Below are 13,611 nucleotides of genomic sequence, written 5' to 3'. Positions count from 1 at the left end.
CACCACCGCCCGTCGCCAGGGCAACCGGCTCCACCAATCCCCTCGCCGCACTTTCGGCGCGAGCCACCAATGGTGGCGAGGCATGCCCGGCCAGGCATCCAATCACCACTCCGTTACGGCACAGCGCCGCTTCCCCCYCCCCGGCCCCGCCTCCTGAATTCCGCGGATGAGAGGGAGGGACGAGAAAGCGTCGCGGYCGTCACTTCCGCTCCGTACCCAGGGGGGTGGCGAGGGAACATGGCGTCCTTGTTCAATAGGCGGGGTGGGGGGCGTTTTTTTAAAAACATTTCCGAAGTGCCCCCCTTAGCTGCTTTCCTTTACCTAATAGGTGACCGAGCTTTGCGCTTTTATGCACAAGCAAGGGCTYTCTACGGGGTCTTTGGCTTTGACCTCACAAGCAGTGCTGCAGTTGCGCGCTGAAAGGCTGTGCTCTCTGGGCTTGTGCATAGGAAAGGGGGGTGGAAGCCTAGTCCTTGGAGGAAACCAGGAGACAGGTCGTGTAGGCACAGTCCTACTGTTTACACTTGCTTTGATTTTGGCGGAGCCTGTTCCCTTTTGCTTCCCTTCCCCCCCCCCCCTTTTTTAGTTGTTGCAAGCCCTCTTCCCTAATTTCAGTTGTACTATCGGGTTCTTCTGTTGAAAATCACCTAACATGGTGTTTCAATTGCCCAGAGAAAATGAAGTGCTAGTAAATTACTACTGTTAGAGAGAAGAGAAAATTGGTTATCTAATGCTGCAAGACAGCCTAATGCATGTACTGTTCTTGTTTAAGACTACCAGCTTTCCAAGAACAGCATCATACTGATTTACGTCTTGGTTTATATTTAAGATTGTAAGTTCTTTTTGCCCAGTGTCTGTACAGAATTTACCTCTCAATCCATGAGTGAGATTCATAAATTACGCATTAATAAAAATACAAGAATTGCCAGTCTTTGTACTGTGGCTACAGCACTTATGCTCTCATAATGCACAGTTGCAATCCCAAAGTGGTATCACTGCTGCTAGTGAAACCACATATTTGGCAATAATTAATTTCTTCTGTTACTCATTTACAGCTTGCAGGAATTATTAAAATGCTCGTTCAATTAAGCCAGGCAGAAAGGTGGTTAAGAGCAAAAGCAGGGAATGCAGAGGCGTGGAAACTTTAGTCTTTATGAGTAGGGGCTGGGACTACTGCATACCTCCACCCCAAAAGCAATGGTATAAAAAAGTTACTTTCTGTTGTGTAATTGGAATGTACTTGCAGATGAAATATATCTGGCATGTGTAGGTGTGGCTGTGAGAGAAGCAGGAAAGAGACACAGTTCCACCATTCTGGAAGAGAAAGCTATATGTTCATTTTATATGAATATATATATATTTTATATATATATATATATACACACACAACCTATAACCCTGCCTCCGAGAAACACCTGACAATTGACAGGACTCTGAACTTTTGGGCTACTTGTGAAGTCAGAAGAGGTAAAAAAAACAAAAACAAATCTTCTTATAACAACTCTGATGTTATAAATTATGGGTGGGAGGGACTATACATGTATATTGAGGTAAAAACAATATTTTAGGTCTTCTTCCTAAAAAAAGGTGTACATTTAGAATGTGGGAGCCTTCTTCCTGCAGGAGCATTTCTCAACAGCTCAAGTATGCAGTTACGATTTAAGTCATAGAGTTTTAGCAGGGGGAAGGCAGAGGACTGATACTACCTAAAATGGCTCCTGAAGATTTAATTGGAAAACTCTGGAAAGTTAGTATCATTAGGGCTAGTACAGGATTTTATCAGTATGTGATTAACATGTTTTTTCAAAACTTTCCATGTTTGAGTTTCTTGTTTGCTTGCTGATAAAATTCGAAATCCTCTTGCATTTCCAGTTCTCACGAGCGTGTGTGTACTTGCAATGTGCTGTTGTTAAGTTACCTTGATAAGGAATAAATCAGAGTAATTTTTATTAAAGAATAAATAACTTTTTACTTTTGTTTAGCAGTGTTCGGAGAATGTTACAATATGCATGGCTGCTCCAAAAGCGGGTGACTGAGAAAAGTTTATTAAACAGAGATTGGTCCCAGTAACTGTATAAGTGAATGCTCTGATCAGGGTGCTGGTCAAGTGCAAAGTATAGTATGATGCAGTACCTGGTGCATGTGATTTGATCACTGACCAATAAAAAAAAAAAATCGCCTTTTGATGTTCTTTTCATGCAGTGGCCAAAACAAGTTTCCTGTTGCTCCTAGCACTGTCTCAGCTGTTTGGCTGACCTACTTGTATGTGTTCTTGGAAGAAGCATTTTAGTGTCTTGCCTTGTTGTCAGGAAACCTGACAGAGCTTCTGCCATCAAATTGAGTCTGTGGTTGTTCTATATGAAGTAAATCCCCTGAAAAGTAGAGCACCAGTAACTCACATTACTGCAGTGATCTTAATTCTAGTTGTGTGCTGTTCTTTTAAATAATTTTGTATTGACATTTCACTATACAGCCACATACAGAGTATGATTTCTTGGTAATGACGGTTAGGTCTGTAGCAAACAGAACACCATGTTTCTTTGGTACCTTGCAGTGGGACTCTCAATATCAGCATACATGTACCTCATACTTATAAGGCCCCAAATTTTGAAAAGCGTATTTGCCAGAGCCTACAATCTTCAAGATTTTCTGCAGAAGCATAGAAAGTGAAATGGTGTTAATGTTCTGGTACAAAGAAAGAAACTGGCAAGTGTTCAGGTAGCTAGTTTTTAGCCTTGAATTAAATTAACTAAAAACTTGAATTTTTCAGAGTTCCTCTTTTGACAGCCATGATTATATAGACCTAGAATGTGACAGATATGAATTACATTTCCCTGATATCCCCTCCCAGCTGTCATTGGCTGAAGGACTTTCTGAATCAGAGTAGAGGTTCTTTTTGCTCAAAAATGAAAATCAGGCAAGGACTAGTGGGATTTTGCTTAATCGTTTTCTAATCCACAGGAATTTTGGCATTCAGAACTTTCTATGGCAGCAGGTTCTGCAGTTTAGCCACGGTATTTATTTCATCCGATGTCATCCTAGTTTCGGCATTAGGGGACTTACTGAATGGTCTTTCCCCTGTTCACCTTCTATTCTACCCTCCGCTACTGTCTCTCTTCTAAATTTCAGGGTCATTAAGAGCATAATCAATTCCTATAAGAAGCTGTTCTGTAACTTAAAGTGACAAACATTTTTCTCAACACACTACAATGGGAAAACCCAAAGCTAAGACTTGTGCTGAACAGGAAAATTTACAGCGAACGAGTTCCAGTTCTGTATTTCACTACAGCATTATAGAGTGCAGTTAGAACAGGCGAGCCAGATGCAGGCCACAAAGACGCTGCAGAGGTACTGTTGGATCCGTGTTATTCCCAGMGCATCACTGCCAAACTGCACAAGCTCTCTATTAATAATGTGTCAGAGTGCTTGCTAAAGGGAATTTAGCATTGACTACAGTTCCTGAAATTCAAGCATCAAGCATGATGTATTGCATTAATCAAGTCTGGAGATGATGGACAAGTGGGCAAATGTGTTGGCCAGGAAAACATAATGCACACCACTTGCCAGTGTAAAGGCAGATATTAGCAATTACTGGGCATAACTATCATGGATTAAAAAAATTATAGATCATAAGTCTTTGTTTCAGTCTTGCACCTTCTCTGTCTCAGGTTTAATGTTTTGGTGCCACCTTATTTTGTTTTCAAATAAAATTGAGATTACATAAAATAATCAGCCTAGCTCTACAAAAGAAACAATGTGCAAATACCTTATGAAGTAAGATTTGCATCTGTTACTAATACACTTAAACACACCAGTCAAAATTGTTTGTTATTGTTAAAAGAACTGGTTAGCAAGCTTGGCTAAACCTGTGCCCTGGGTAAGTTAGGAAAGCTACCTATAGCTGTCCTTTGGGGAGGGGAGAAGGAGTAGGGGGAGCTCTTTGCCTCTTCTAAGGCTATTTTATTCATAGGGTAATTTCTCCACCATGATGTTGTATTTTAGAATACTGCACCTGGGTGGAGGAATTGTGTGGTCTAGCAGATACAATAAGATTATTAATTTCTAATTCTGTGTGTGCGAGCTTCCTCAGTTTATTGTCGTTCAGCTGACAAACCAGATTTGAAGGGAGAACCTCCTCCTTCTTCTCCTCCTCCTCCTCATGCATATTTCTACCCTAGATTTCTGTGTATACATTTTTGGAAGTCCAGCCTATGCCCTTTCAATCGAGTGAAGAGCAAAACATGAAAAGTTCTTTGTATCTGCAATTTTTGAAAATGCAGGCAAATTTCCGCGTCACAGAAAGATAAATGTTGCAGTAATCAGGGGCCTATTTTAGAAACTAGGAAAATCTGGCTTGTTAAGGGACTTCTTACATTTTCTTGGAAACAACACTTGACCATTTTTCCTCAGTGTCATATTTATGAATTGTGATAATTAACGTTCACTAACCCTATAAGAACACTGAGGGTAAACACATTTAAAATAAATAGAATCTTTAAATCTGCAAGGGATTATGTGATGATGAGAGATCCTCATTCATTGTAAGATATATAACATTACTTAAAGACCTTACAGCTGAAAATCTAAGCCTAAACTGTTACGAACAAATACCTGTTACAAAGGCCTACAGTCCTTGAAATACTATACGAAGAAAATTATGTGATTAGCATAAGCCTTTTACCTGCATTTAAACAGGTTTTCTTCCCCTTCTTTTATGTTGTCAGTTAGAAGTGGGTCTACTATCAACCAAAGAAGACATGACGGAACAGAAGATATCATCTCTTCTCATCTATTTCTTTCATATATGCTCTACTGTTTGGGGTAGGTTTTAGACATTTTGTTTATGAAAAATGATAAGACAACTACTACTTTTTTTTTGATAGTGAATTAAGTGAAGCACTGTTAAAGTAATAATGGTAAAGAATGAATCTGTGTTAAGGTAAAGCACTCTTGAAGCAAAAGAAGACTGTTTGGAAGGTCACTGCACAAATGGCCGTGGTCATTGAACACACTGAGCGCCCCGGCTGTGCTCCACCTTTCTGCTAGTGGTCACCTTCACACGGCTCAGCTGGTGGAGTCCATTGTGCGACTGCTCAGCAGCCACTTCTGTACAAAGTCAGCTAGCTTGGTCATTGTCAGCTAATACTGAAAATGATTTGAAGTAAATTGATTCACTTTGCACTGAAGTGGCTGAGGAAAAGCAATCCGGACTGTCCCAGGAGGCTGTGACAGAGTTCCATGACAGCAGTTGTGGTGGTGAAGCCATTTTAAGAAGTTGCACGATTGCATCCTGTTTTTTTTTTTTGTGATGATACAACCATTTGGAACTATGTGAGGTTTATTTGTAACCCAGATCATTGCAGTGTGGCCATATGATGGTTTAAGTGAATGGCAAACTGCAGCCTGAGGGTGGGGACTCCTTCAACTGGTTTATGTTGGTGGTATTTTTGTGGTACTTTTGGAAATCATTTGAAGCTCAGGTGCTAAGGTGAAAGCATGCTTGTTTGCATATAGGTGTGTGTGAGGTTATAGGTGTTTAGTCTGTTTACCTACTTAAACTGATTACAAGTTCGAAGACCAGAGCCCTGCATTATAATACTAAGTGGAATAAAGTGGAGTAAAGACATCATTGTTGCTCCTCCCTTCCTGTCCCAGAGACCTGTGCTGAGGATTACAGAAAATCCTTAAAAGAGCATGTTGTTGAAGCCAGCAGTAGGAGTGTTCTACTTGCCAGAGCATTTTTGTCAGGGGAAAGGAGGAGCAGAAATATATATGTAGACTGGATTTAATCTAATTTATTCAGTAACATTTATGTGCTTTAGGTTCTACAGAACAGAAAACAGTAACGGGACAGTTTTCTAGAGATTGCATCCTCCCTTGCTTTTTTCCACCTGGTAATGATGTAGTAATTTACTGGAAGAAAAATGACAAAAATGTGCACAGCTACTACTACCAGAGGGATCAACTAGGAAGCCAAGACATGGACTACAGAAACAGAACGCTCCTTTTTCACGAGGACATCAGTACTGGAAATGCCTCCTTGAAACTGAGTAACCTGACCTTTACTGATGGGGGCCTTTATCATTGCTATGTGGGAACACAGCAAACTAAAACAGAAGAGGATGTCGTGCTGCACGTTAGAGGTCAGTAAGACATCAAAACTGATTGGATTGCACCAATAGAAATTGGATTACACCATATTATTTGTCACATGGAACTGAAATTCTCCAACCCAACAGAGCACCTTTTTGGCCTGCTAGTGTTCCCATGCAATTCATTTTCTCTGTTGAAAAATCACAGTGCAGAGTTTGTTCTCATAACCTACTGCATGGTGATTTCTAAAGAGTAATGAGATAGCGTACGTGAGTTTTAAATACATAATGTGGATTCTCAGAACAGTATAAACCCCAGCATTGACAGTAAATAATGCTATACTGTCTTCTGAAACAAAACAGATTAAATTTCTTTCTCAGTTATGTTCATTTGCCCCAATAATATTTCAAAAGTCCAATCACTTCAAATTAAAAAGTATTTTRAAAGTAATAGGACTTCTTTATATTTACAGTTTTCCCTTATTATGCACTGGAATACCGAAAGACAGACACAGAAAGGATGCTGAAGTGCTCTGCCTTTCTTACTTATCCAGTGCCACATATAAATTGGACACAAGGCAACACATTGATCCAACAAACAGATCCAGAGGAGACCAGGGTTGGAATTCTCTATACTGTTAGAAGTGTCCAGAACATTGCAAACACATCTGCCTCTTACCAGTGTCATATTTACCTCGCTGATGAAGAGTGGACTGCTGAATGGAAGATGGAAGGTAGGAACGAACTACAGTCGCTTCCTGTGCCATTACTGGATCACTGGCTTTTTTCTGAACTTCTTTTCCTTTTCAGTTTCATGTTCTGAGAGGTGCATAATAATTGATCTTTGCACTCTATTGAGCCGAGCCAAGATACATGAAAGCCTTAGTGTACATGTGGGTTATGCAAGGGAGGGGAAGGTTTGACTGCTGCTATAGATACCTATGTTCCTTGCTCAGTCCATTCCCTATTCTTTGCCTGAGTTTGTTCAGTACCGTTTGATTTTTTCTTTTTACTCAAAGTGCGTTCTTACGCGCCCAGGTTCAGTGTTGAGGGAGCAAGGGAAGGAAGAGCAGCAAGCACTGTTCAGATTTGGGCAAACAGCAGCTTATTTGTTAGTTAAGGAAGAGCAGCGCTGTGAAATTTAAAGTCCCCATTTTGTCCTGCTCGTGCAATCCCAGGTATTCACTGGAAATACAGTTCGGTAAGTAACTGGAGCTTTTCAACCTCACGTATCTCTTAGGAAATATTTCTTAATTGGACCAACAGCAATGCAAGAGCAGTTCCCTTGTCAGATACGCTTGGCTGCCTCCATTGCCCTGATTTCTCCCTAACGTACCCAGAACTCTGTCAGTTCCCAATCTGATATACACACTTTCAGACAAGCACATTGTTTTTAATTTACAATAGCGCGCAATTATGGTAGGTTTCAAGTATGGTATCATATTAGGTAACAAGTGCACTATAAATGTCTCTTATTAATTTGTCCTTCTGAACTGGAAGAGAAAATGCTACATTTTATTACATTTTTGTTTGAATTTACGCAAATCCATCTATTGTCTCAATGGAACCCTTTGAGAATATACTGCTTTCATTTTCCTTAGATAATAGCAGCATGGGGTACAGTTTTGTTTTGCTTTCCCCTAATGGCTTTCAGCCCCACTCCAACCAAGCCTGGGTATACCATGTCAAAATAACGTACTAGTTTCCTCTCCAGTGGCCTGCCAGCCACCACAGCCTGCTCTGTGCTTTTCCTTCCTTTGCAGCAAATCCCTGCAGTTAAATTGATAGTTGTGCTGTGTTATTAATTCATCCTATGTTAGTATTTTATACAATCATTAGACATTAGTGCCCATTACCTGCCCTTTCCCTCCCTTCTTTTTTTAAAAGCCATTCATTGAATGTAAGTGTTCAGCACAGATAAAGGACTTAAGGCTGCTGTATCTAAAAGTTATTTCTAACTAAATATAGTATTTTTAAACTAAATATAATCATTTTATTACTTTAATAAAGCAAACTGTGTTTTAACAGCTTTGTTCTTTCAGTATGCAGGTATCTGATTAGTTGCATTTTCTCTCCACTCCTTACACTTAGAATTTCATGCTGCTTTAAACAGTATATTCAGACTAGGCTGAATCACTTTTATTAGTGTCTCCCAGAAACTGAAACCAATTAGAAGAGAAATAGTCAAATGAAAACAAAACCAGTTTTCATAAGTAGAGACTAATACCAATCAGAATTTTCTTGTAGGTTTGTTCTGAAAAGCCCCTGCATTTCTTAATATCTCTCTTAAAAAAAAAATCCAAATTCAGATATTTGTAGAAGCTTACGGTAATGTTCGAATACAATATCAAAATAATGAAATATGTTTTTAGAATTGTAGTACAATCAATCAGTTTAAATTTCAGAAAAATTTAAATAGCTTTTAAAATATTTTCCAAAATATTCCTGAGGGTTTTTCAATTATCTGTTTCAGAGCAACTGTCCAGTGTGGAAGGAAATAGCACTGCAATTCCTTGTGAATACATTGATTACACTTCTTCACACACTGAAGGTTTCAGCGTTGTCTGGACAATAAACAGAAATGCAGTCATTTCAGTCCTGGCCTCCTTCAATGGTACATCTCACTCTTACCAGCCACGAGCTCAAATTAACCAAGCTGACTTTTCACTGATGTTAAGTAATCTTACTGCAAACGACGGTGGAGAATATCTTTGTAATATTTCAACACCTCGCTACACAAAACTTATTGTGAGAACTTTGCATGTTGGTAAGTCACTGCTGTCTCCACATCAGAGGATGGGAGCTAGTGAGGGGAATGCAGAGGGTCAATCAGAAATCTGTAAAATATTGAGAAAAAACATCTTGCACAATAGATACAAGTGGGTAGAAGAGATATGGTATTAGAGTTGTCCTAGGGGAAAAAAATGTTACCTAAAATGTATTTATTTAAAGACTGGAAGATTGTATTTCTTCAATCAACAGCTTATTATGGTCAAAGGTTTGAAAACTGGTGAATGCCATCATTTCCTGCTGACTGCATTCAGAACTGAGAGCTCAGAGCAACTTACAGAATCACCTTCTAAATGCTGTGTTAATAGCAAATACAGAGCTTTAAAGGTAGTGGGGAGCACGCAGGGAAGCCCAAAAATGTGGTATAAATTTGCTCTACAGTTTTTCCTGCTGAAGAAACCTTGTTGAGGAGAGCACACAGTTGTTGATATTTTTAAAGCTTTTTTTTTTTTAGACTTAGAAATACATATGTTTGTATGCATGCTTAAGTTCTATGAGCTGTAGTAGATTTGCAGCTGTGAACTCTTAGCTACAGTTATTTCATTATCTCCAGTTTCAAGGAGAGTTGCTGATTGAATTTCCCACCTGTTGAAAATTCTTACTGAAGATTAAAAATTTACTTCAGCTTTTTAAAATTATAGTGAAAACAAATTACAAATTCGTTCAAAAATAGTATGCTGTTTGGGATGCTGCCTCCTTGAACTGGCAGTTCGAAGGTAGAAACAGGAAAACCATTCAACCAATAGCACATAGGAATCTTAAGCAATTATTTGCAATCACCTAAAAGCCTGAAAGAAAAAATGGTATAGAGCTCACCATTTAGTTTTTTAAGCAAGAAGAGAATTTGAAACAAGTCAGTAGTATGGCTTGAAAAATAAAGGCAACATAGCAGAAAAGGGAATAGAATAAGTAATAATAACTGCAAATTGTTGTGTTCCCTCCCCTCCCCCCCATGATAGCTTAGTTTCAGTCTACAAACTTGATTAGGGCTATGTTTTAAAACATTTCACTGGTATGTAGTATATTTTAAATGGCAATGGGTATATGCAATCTGAAGGAGGAGGAGAGTTATTTTAAAGAAAACTGTTCTGTCAGACACTTCCTTGCAGCTCAAAATCCAGCATCATCTTCCTTATCCTGTAAACCTAATATTGTACCTCTGAAGCAGAGGGTACAGGACACCCCCAAGGCGTTACACACCCAACTGATGCTCCTAACTTAGGTGTGCAGTCCATCAGGCTCTCTGTAAATTTACTGGAGAGAGAGAGGGAACAGAGGAAAGGGAAAGCTAGCTCTCCAGTCCAAATTTGTTCAGAATTGTCTTTTACAAATGCCTTTCTCTAGCCCCTCGCTGCAGAGGGACCTTACAGCAGCTGTGGATGATATAAATCCTCTCCTTAGTGGCTAAATTATTGTGCCACTCAGAATTTTTCTACTCATGGACCAGAAATGCATTATATGGAATTGGGAAAACATTTATCAAAGAGATTAGCATCCTCGTGGCAGCACAGAATGAAAGCATAGGGTAAGTGGATATAGACAGTAGGGCATAAGTATAATGTATAGTGGTAATAGCACAGCAGCTGCTCAACCATCACTAAGATTTCCAAGCATACTGTAAAGGAGACTTTTATGGGAAAAATTAGATGGATTTGCAATATTTACAGAGGTCTTCCCTTGTGTAAAGGAAGGTCCCAGCTCTACCAAAAGAGCTGACAAGATGTAAGCATACATCTGCATGTGGGGAGAGAACCAAGCTAAGAACAATGACTAGATTAAATGCTTTGGCAATTTAATTTTTCATGGCTGGACAGCCATAGGGAGTTTTCAGAGAAGTGAAGAATTTWAAAAAAATTTTTCACAGGACACAGCAGCAGAAAGGAAACCTAAAGTGGAAGAAACGTCCATTTAAAAAAAAAAAAAAGAAAAGAAAGGAATGAGTCCTGTGAGTCTGAGTGGTTTCAGGTTGTTGAAATCTGCTGGAGTGATGAGGGGCTCAGTACCATATAGGACCGACCTCTACTAGACTGGGCTCTTCTCTGTGGAGGCTGTTACCACTTCAGGATCTGCTGCTTCTTGTGCTCACCTGGACTGCATGGTTGCATCATAAAGTTGGGAAATGTTTTAGATGAAAGTTGCAAATATTTCACAATAGAAATCATAAAATCTGTGGTCCAGGCTCAGTAGCGCTTACTGGGTTGTTCTGTAGGCAATCAGTAGTACTATTAATGGCACATAGCACTATACCTGGAGACAGTGTTTACCAGACCAGACAATTAATTGTTTTTAAATACCGCTTGAATTAAGAAGTCCTCAAATAATATTATCTGAGAACATACAGAATTCTGTGTCAGTGTAGTTAAGTAAAATAATCTGCTTTCAGCTATTCACACTTAAGTCATTAAAGTATCAATTTAAAGTCTTTACTTATACTATAGTCAAGTAATTTGGCCATTATTGCATTATTAACATCAAAAAGAAACTGAGAGGTTCTCCCTAAATCATAGTTTTAAAATTATAAATAAAAGAAAAATCATGGCTTGATATACTTATTGAACAATAGCGAACATCATTACTTTTGCAGTGTAAGAACTTAACTCTTTGGTATTTATATTTTCAAAGAAAGTTCAAATAATTCAGATACCACCTGGAAAATTGTGGTAGGAGTGATGATTCCAGTGGCTGTGATAGGAGCCTGTGGCTATTGCTACTTTAAGGTACGTACAGTCATTAGGGGGGTTATTTTTGAATGTACTATTAAGATGAAATTCAGACCTTGAATGTTTCACCGAAACATAAATTTGATTTCTATAGCTTAAAAGCATGCAAATAAAAACTGAAAATGTAAAATGAGAAATATCTAAGCATAAGAAAATTGTCCTCATGTTTGCTCTTTGCTTTGGCCAGAAGCCCTCCTTGGTACTTCTACACAATAGTATTTTAGTTGTAACAATGTGAGCGTGCCTTTCCCTTGACCAGATGTTCTCCTATGCTTTATGAAAAGATCAGAAAGTTGGTTACCCTTCACAAATATCTTTTGATAAGCTGCTTTAAAAATAATCAAACATTGTTTAATTTTCTCTTATTTAAGGAAAAAAAAAAMCCCAAACACAAAGACCCTCAAACAGTGCACAGACCTAGTCTGCAGTGGGGCCAAAAATTATATCCAATTCCCATGCTGCAATAAAGACAACTGCTTGCATATCTCTGTAATTTCTTTGCCTCAAATTTTTTCATTCCTCAGCCTAACTCCTGAGCTGGTCAGAATTCAAGGCTATTTGGACCTATTTGCTTTTGGGCCTTACTCCCTCTCTTCCATCCACACCATCTCATCCATCTTACTTTTGCACTAAACGCTTGTGGTGAACAGAGCTCAACCTCTAGGCTTCCAAGTTATTCCGTGACAGTGGATTTCATGCTCATGCATTGGTAAGAGGCTGGATCTGTTTTACAGAATTCTCTGTCCTTCCTTTGCATTTATAGTGAGTATTCTTAAACAAAACCAAAACAAAAAAAGAACAGCTTTTGCTCTTATTTTTTAAGGTAAAACTTCCTGTGGTTGACAGCATGGCCCTAACCGTAGAGAGAGCTACCTTTGCACTCCTCTGGGCTGTAAGATTTTGACTGCCCAAATTTGGAAAGCTTCAGGAGACATTTTACAGTGGTTACCATGAGATGATAAATATGCATCAGCAAACAAACGCTAAAATGGTTGAGTCTCAATCTTTTCTCRTTTTGCCCCCATGTTCTTGCACGTTTCTTTTTAGTCAGTTGTAACTCTAATCAACTTTTGAGATGCAGCTGTTCCAGTTCATTGAAAAACCTTAGACACCAAAGCTTGAAAGAATTTAGACAAGATTCCCTTAACTTGGGACTTTTTGACACTTTTAACATTCCATAATCAGAGGAAGCAGAACAGCTTACAGGTTAACACAGTTCTGTTGTACTGATGGAGGCATGGATGGAAGAAACAGGAATGTTTCTGCACTCTTACATGGATGCTTCTTTTACTCAGCTAATGTTGAAACAGAAAATACTCTTACCTCTATAAGGAACATGTCTTTTTCTGTTCCTACCAGAAGATTAATTTTACAYATCACTAGTTCTTACAAACATTTTTGCTTTGGCTAGAATTGCAAGAAAAGAAGAGAAGTCATCTGAGCACCTTGACATACCAAAAGGAAAAACCCTCTCTGCAAACACAGATGCTCCTGAGATTGCTGCTAAAAACGAAGCTTGAAGAACAAAGACTTCCTTGACCTACCGGGCTGAGTTACAGCCGGAAGCAAATGGAAATGTAATTATCTGAGCAGCAGTATCAAGCAAAGAAACTGACGGAAAGAATGTGCAAATCAACTGACATTTGTGTGTGGTGAGTCTGAATGAAAGATTGGGACTTGGGTATCCTAAAAAGAAAATAAAGTTTCACAGAAGAAAAAGATTCGGTTTTGAGGKTTTTTTTTCCCAGTGTAAAGGGAAGAGACTGCTTGCTATTTTGCTGTCCTACAAAACTTGTGCAGATGCTGGCTGGCAGGACAGATGTAAGCAGCAAGTGGCTATGGATTTTAAGGGCTCTCCTCTGCATAAGTTTAATCTATGCTGCTTTAGCTATCTGCACGTAAAGGACAGAAGGCTGTGAAGCATGGTTGGATTCACCCTTGGTTTTGATTTTGTCAGAGAGYTGCCAATTAAGATTTGTTCCAACATAATGAAATGGGCAGTTGGCAGA

At 39.0% G+C, this 13,611-nt stretch overlaps 1 protein-coding gene across 5 annotated transcripts; it reads left to right on the top strand.

Annotated features, from left to right (window-relative positions):
• The first annotated feature begins 274 nt into the window (after nt 1–274).
• Nucleotides 275–13,305, top strand: HHLA2 (HERV-H LTR-associating 2). 5 transcript variants are annotated; one of them, XM_026058392.1, is made up of 7 exons: nt 275–328; nt 1,247–1,467; nt 4,725–4,821; nt 5,823–6,143; nt 6,566–6,826; nt 8,566–8,859; nt 11,505–13,305. In XM_026058392.1, exons 3-7 carry the CDS (start codon nt 4,758–4,760, stop codon nt 11,660–11,662), a joined length of 1,098 nt encoding a protein of 365 aa, XP_025914177.1. In that variant the 5' UTR covers nt 275–328; nt 1,247–1,467; nt 4,725–4,757; the 3' UTR covers nt 11,663–13,305. The 5 variants fall into 5 exon arrangements, 4 of the variants coding, with proteins under 4 accessions (XP_025914177.1, XP_025914179.1, XP_025914175.1 ...); XR_003252256.1 differs by lacking the exon at nt 275–328 and having other exon boundaries at nt 568–1,467; nt 11,505–12,311; nt 12,426–13,305; XM_026058394.1 differs by lacking the exon at nt 275–328 and having other exon boundaries at nt 568–1,467; nt 11,505–11,599; nt 13,014–13,305.
• Nucleotides 13,306–13,611: the final 306 nt, after the last annotated feature.

Source organism: Apteryx rowi, unplaced genomic scaffold, assembly GCF_003343035.1.
Source record: "Apteryx rowi isolate R43461 unplaced genomic scaffold, aptRow1 scaffold_146, whole genome shotgun sequence".
Classification (NCBI taxonomy): Eukaryota; Metazoa; Chordata; class Aves; order Apterygiformes; family Apterygidae; genus Apteryx; species Apteryx rowi.
This window is presented reverse-complemented; position numbering and strand designations above follow the sequence as displayed.